This window comes from Corvus brachyrhynchos, unplaced genomic scaffold, assembly GCF_000691975.1.
Source record: "Corvus brachyrhynchos isolate BGI_N302 unplaced genomic scaffold, ASM69197v1 scaffold340, whole genome shotgun sequence".
Taxonomy (NCBI): Eukaryota; Metazoa; Chordata; class Aves; order Passeriformes; family Corvidae; genus Corvus; species Corvus brachyrhynchos.
In genome coordinates, this window is record NW_008235987.1 from 498,845 (window position 1) to 505,167 (window position 6,323).

The window sequence follows — 6,323 nt, forward strand, 5'->3', positions numbered from 1 at the left end:
GCTCGGGAGCTGCCCCCGCCCACGCCAAGAAGAGCAGTGAATGGCCGGACAGGCAGCAGTTCTGGCTGTGCCCGAGAATTCCTCCCCACCTTCGGCCCCTCCAGCCCAGCTTGTCCCACACCGGAGTTCCCCTGCCCGATTCCTGCTCCCAGTGGGGGTCCTGTGCCCTCGGGCCTCTCCCCCTAGGTAGCAGCTCCTGCCCTGGAGCACAGCTCCAAAAACCCACCTTGTCTCTGTCCTGGATGCATGATGGGGTTTAACCCCGGTGGGCAGCTCAGCCCCCAACTGCTGTTGGCTCATTCCTCCCAGCGGGTCGGTGAGAGAACTGGGAAGGTGAAAGGGAGAAAACTGCTGGCTGAGAGAAAGGCAGTTTTACGGGTGAAGCAAAAGCCACACATAAGCAAAGCAGGGAATTCCTTCACGCTCCCCATGGCAGGCAGGTACTCAGCCATCCCCAGAGCAACGAGGCTCCAGCACGTGATGGTGACTTGGGAAGACAAACAACATCACTCTGAATGTCCCCTCCTTCCTCCTTCTTCCCCCAGCTCTACATGCCGAGCATGATGCCATACGGTGTGGAATATCCCTTGGGTGAGCTGTGTCCCCTCCCGACTCCTTGTGCCCCCCCTCAGCCCCTCACTGGTGGGTTGAAGAGCAGAACAGGCCTCAAGCTGTGCAAATGCTGCTCAGCAGTAACAAAAACATCCCTGTTATCAACACTGTTCCCAGCACAAATCTAAAACACTGCCCTACACCATCTAAGATGGAAAAAACAGACTCTATCCCAGTCAAAACCCACACATTGTGTCATCGTGGAGGTGCCGAGATGCTGCTGCTGTCACTGTACCCATACTCTGTGCCTGGATGGCTGCTGAGTGTGCTCCACCTCCCCAGCAGTGCCTTTGTCCCAGCGGAATGGGCAGGGACACAGCTTTCAGGCGCAGCTGGGCCAGTTGTCATGGGCATGTGTTGGCAGGCACAGCCACCACCATGGTCACAGAAGCTGCTCCTGAGCCAGCCTCTTGCCACAGCACTGCCACGGATACTCACAGTAGAGGGAAGGAATAGAGATGCTCGGCCTCCAGGATGAGAAACAGCAAAACTGGGCAGCTGGACTTGGCCCAAACCCTGGCTGAGCCTGCAGGGAACACGTGGGAGGTGACAGCACTGACAGCGCTGGGATGCTGGATGACACCTGGAGATGGGGCTCCAGGTCACCAACTCCACTGTGGGGCTCAACAGCAGCAGGATCCCTGCTGGTCCAGCTGCCTGAAGCAGTGGTGCTGCTGCTCTGAGGGCAGCGCAGTGCTGAGAGCAGGGGCCCAGGGATGCTTCAGCCCAGAGGACAAGAAGGGACCAGGTAGCAGGGACAGCCACTGGCACAGCCCTGGGGCCGTAACAGGTGCTGTGGAGCTGCCAGCGCTGGGCTAGGAGGGTGAGTGAGGCCAGGAGAGACTGCCAAGCGATGGTTGAGTGGCTGTCATGGACTGTGGCCAGCTGGCACCCAGTGTGGGCTGCAAATGCATCCTGGGTGCCCTGGGCCGGGTGCTGCACGATCCCGAGGCCACGTGCAGGGGCCAAAGCCAGGTCACTGTCCCCACAGCACTGAGGACAGGTCCACGTCTAGAGACAAGCGCATCCGCTCGCAGCCCAGGCCGAGTCATTGTCTGGGCTAAATGAAAACACATGTCTGGCCTCGTTCGCGTTCTGCATGGCTCATGGAGGTGCTGACACTGTAAACAGGGATGGGGGGAGCAGCCTGGCTGGGTTCATGGGAGGGCCCCAGCCACTCTGTGGATCCTTCCACCAAACCACAGCCTGACTGCTGCACCAACAGGCCCTCTCCCTCCCTGAGCATGGCACAGCACAGCAGTGCCAGGGCATGACAGAGGGATACAGGGGGCACAAGGACCCCCCAAACCACGGTGGCCAGGCCCAGCTCTCTGAAGCCCTACTTGCTGGCAGACCTGCCCCAGGGACAGTGTTAAAGGGGACCAAACTGGGGACACTACAGAGCCAAACACTGGTCCTGGTGTGAGGATATGCTGCCCTATGACCTGGGGCAGGGCAGGGCTGAGCCAGGGAGCGCGGGCAGGCCAGGAGCTGCAGCCCCCTCGTCAGAGGGGTCAGGAGGGTCCTGGGGCCAGCAGATGCCCCTTTGACACTTCTGGCTCCTGAAACCATGCAAGTTCCTCCTGGGGGCCACAGGCTGCGGCTGCGATTTCACAACATGCTGGCAAGCATGGGGAGGGCTCCCTGGCCAAAGCCCTGGGCTGCTGTCAATGCTTCTCAGCTGCTGCCGGCTCTGGGAAGCACAACTGGCTCCTGGCTCTGCTCCTGCACCGAGCACGGCAGCCCTTGGACAGCACAGCTGCACTGCTGCCAGCTCCCAGCGGTTCCTGTATGGGGCTCAGCTCTTCCCAGAGCTACAGTTCTGGGGCTGGAGGCATTTCTGGGGCCAGAGGCATTTCTGGGGCCAGAGCCATGTGCAGCCAGGGCTTGGAGAAGACACAGGGCCAGCACACACACACCTCCGTGGGTGCGGCCTGGGAATGGCACTGGGATGGGCCCACATTCCATCTGGCCACAGCTGGTGGCCCCATCACCCACAGTTGCTCCCCCTGCCCCATAGGCACAGCCACTGTGCCGGAACCACAGCAGTGAGGGAACCACCGCATCCCCTGCGGTCACAGGAGCACAGGGACACAGACACTGTCCCCTCCCATGGGAGACTTTTCTCTGAAACAGGAGTGTCATGCCAGCAATCACCTCACCCAGCTTAAGGGAAAAGGGAAGGAAAACCAGCTTCTGGAGAAAAAGCCTGATGAAATTCCCCAAGTCTGACCCACTCTGGCTGCACACCCTCCCCCTCTACCCAGGGAGCCTCGTGGCACACAAGGCAGAGCGGTAGAGCTGGGGCTCAGTTGCAAACCCAGAGCGCAGACATCACCAGAGCCACCACAGATGGTTCTGTCGCAATTCAGGGCTGGGTGCTAAGGGCTGCAGCGGGGCCGGCCTGGGCACCAGCACTCCAGGATGTGGACACTGTCCCCGGGGCGGGAGCACCCTGTGGTGGCGGTCCCTTGCCACCAGGTGCCACTGCCGAAACACTTGCACCACACCTGCTGCAGCTCAGCCAACACTTTACAGAAGAGCCCAGGGCAAAGGACAGAGCTGGGAGCGCTGCCTGACATCCCTCACGGACCCCGGGCTGGGAGCAGCCTAGCACGGCCTGCCCACACCCCTCAGCCGCCCGCACGCCTCCACTCGGTCCACCTGTCTGTTAAATAAACTCAATGCCCTCGTACTTCACACTTCCAATCCTGGTCTCGGGCAGGAGGAAGCGCCCGTCCAGTGTGAAGGCCATGATGTAGCTGGAGATCTTGCCATTGTCCTCTTCTGATTTTAGCGCCACGATGATCTGGTCATCCGTGTCCGGGATGAACTTGAAGGAGGAGAAGCCGTGGGTGGGAACCACTTCGCCCACACGCCCCACTGTCACATCCCCAAAGTCCTGGGTGGAACTCAGCAGCAGGTTGGTGCCTCGCTGCTCATCCGCCTTCTCGCTGTAGCGCTCGTGGCTGGCGCGGCGCGGCAGGAAGAACCAGCGCTGCAGCGTGTCGCTCCAGGAGGCCGACTCATGGATCAGGTACCCTGCGGCAGGAAGTGGAGTGTGACCACACAGGCCACAGAGGCACCAGCCACGCTGGGGCGGGACCCTCTCCCTTGCCCTCCAAAACACCCCACAGCCCTGCACAGGCATCCCCTATGAACTCTTCTGCCTTCTCCTGCCCCACTGCCTGGCAGCAGCCTCCCAATTCTTCCCAGAGCCAGGCAGGGGCACCCAGCACACCCCACTCTGCCTGGGAGCCCGGCTGCCAGGCCCAATGCTGGCTGAGCCACCCTTCAGCTGCTCCTGGCACAGGCAGCAGAGGAAAATGACCAGGACAAGGGGAGATCTCTGGCCTCCAGCAGCCTTCAAATCTCACCCAGTGCCAGTATCCTTGGGGAGGTGACTACAGCTCTGGTGTGGGATATGGGGTGGCAGGAGGTTGCCCTGCTCTATACCTGGGGGCCGGATCCCCGCTGCAGCCCTCAGCGTGTTGTAGTTTGTCACCCAGTTCTCGTGGCTCACATCACCCTTGTAGCCAATGACCTTCACCCACTGGGGGTTCTCATTCACCACCTCCCCTGTCGTGGTGGTCCACTCCTTGCCCAGTCCTCCCACATACAGGTGCTCGTCCTTCACTGCCAGCCACTCTGCCTTGAAGCCTGTGGTGGAAAGAATGGCATGAGGGGGGCTCACTCAGCACGGGGTCATCAGACTGTCCCACATTCCCCAAACCCTACACCCCAGAGCCTGGTGCTGAGCACATTGTCCCCCTTGCAGCCAGCTGGTCCCTTGGCAGGAATTGCCCTGTCTTGGCCAGGCTCAGAGGTCACAGGAAAGGGGCACCCCACCCCACCAAGCTGAAAAGAGCCAAGGGCTCCACGGGGCAGGATGGGAGCTCACCTTTCCCCACAGTACCATCCCCATCCGGGAGGATCACCCAGGGCACCACCTTGTTGCCCTCGATCTGGTAGACCACACCTGTCCGGTCGTCCACTGCGTACAGCTTCCCATTGAAAACCACCAGCTCTGAGAGCTCCATGCCCCGGCCCTTCTCAGCCAGGTGGGACTGCAGCATGCTCTCATCCTTGTCCCACTCCACTGTCACTCTGTCCCCACTGTCTGACAGCACCAGGTAGCCCTTCTTCAGGTAACTGAACCAGGTGTGCTCCTGGGAGCCCCGGGACTGCGTGTCCAGGTCTGCAATGACGCCGATGCGGTAGCGCACGCCCTCAGGGTTCCTCTGTGGGGGGGACAGCGGGTAGGTGTCATTGTAGCGGTCCCCTGCCTGCAGGCCGAGCTGCCAGGTGCGAGGGCTGGGGGGGCCATGCCGTGCTGGGGAGGAACGGTGCAGGCAGAAGAGCAGCAGCACAAACCCCACGCAGGCTGAGGACAGCACGATGGCCTTCCAGCGCAGTCGGAAGCGGGGGTCAGCACCCTTGGTCATGGACGCGAGGACGGGCAGACCACCCACGCTGATCCGGAGGGGGCTCATAGACTCATGGCAGGGCGGGACTGGCATCAGAGTGGGAGCGAGGAGAACCTGGTGGCAAGAGGGGAGAGAGAAGGTCAAAGAGCTGGATTTGGTGCTGACTGAGCTCGAGGGACAGCAGAACACAGCCACGAGGGGCCCCATCCCCTCTCCTGCAGCAGAAGGTGCTCCCACCTCATGCAGGTAAGAGCCAGCATGCCCAGGGGCTGTTTGCTGCTGGAATCACTCTCAGTTCCTCTCACCTGGCTCCCTCTGCACCCCCTGACCAGGAGCCCCAGCATACTGGCAGGATTGCATGACCTGCCCAGCACCTCTACCTGTCCCATGGTCACTGCAGCTCAGGCAACAAGCTGAGGCATCTGGCTCAAGGTGAGCCCCGTGTCACAGTGTCCTGGGGCACGTCCCCACAGAGTCCTGGGAGGAAGTGGGTTCCCCTCGGGTGGCAAGGATGACTCTTACTCCCTCCAGAGTGTCTGGGCAGCCTGGCCCAGCTCCCACAGCCCCAGGAACCGACCCCACTGATGAGGCATGAGCTTGTCCCCAGGCACACAGGGACACTGGGAGACACGTGGCAGCTCCGCCCAAGCAGGATGCCCACACCTGAGCAGGAAGAGCAGTGCCCAGGTCCAAGGGACACACACCCTGACCTGCCCAGCCTTACAGACACAGGAGCCCCTCATCCCTGCCCAGGCTCACAGCATGTCCTCCACATATGTGAGCATCGTGAGCCCACCCTGGGCTGTGCCCACCCATGGGCCCGGGGTGCCGACAATGCCCCTCGCTGCCACCTCCCTCCCTGCAGCACAGAGGACGTGGCAGCGACCCGGGCTCCCGCAGACGGGCACTCCGGGCGGCTAGCAGCCACCCGGGACTGGACCCGTGCTCACCCCGTGCCCAGCAGCCCGGGGCAGAGATCCCCAGCTGCCATCCCACGGCTTTCTACAAAGGGCCCATCCCGCAGGGTCTCAATGTGCCTTTCAGCAGCCCGAGTGGCAAACAGAGGCGGCATTGAGCGTGGGGGGCCGGCCCCGGACAGGGGAGCTCCGGCGGGGCACAGGCACGGAGCCCACGGATCGGGGGGACGGGAGCGCTTCTTGCCATGTCGGGATCCCGGAGCGTGGCCCTCGGCAGAGCCCCGGGGACCCCTCTCGGTGCACTGACCCCCACCGCGTTTGTAGGGACCCCAGCGCCCGCTCTGAGCACGGCCACGGGGAACCCTCA

The 6,323-nt window shown here is 62.3% G+C and overlaps 1 protein-coding gene across 1 annotated transcript; it reads right to left on the bottom strand.

The window, feature by feature from the left end:
- Positions 1-356: 356 nt before the first annotated feature.
- CANT1 (calcium activated nucleotidase 1) lies at positions 357-6,294 on the bottom strand. Its single transcript, XM_017730075.1, has 3 exons — positions 4,514-6,294; positions 4,069-4,272; positions 357-3,654 (listed from the first exon to the last, which is right to left on the bottom strand). Exons 1-3 carry the CDS (start codon positions 5,244-5,246, stop codon positions 3,284-3,286), a joined length of 1,308 nt encoding a protein of 435 aa, XP_017585564.1. The 5' UTR covers positions 5,247-6,294; the 3' UTR covers positions 357-3,283.
- Positions 6,295-6,323: the final 29 nt, after the last annotated feature.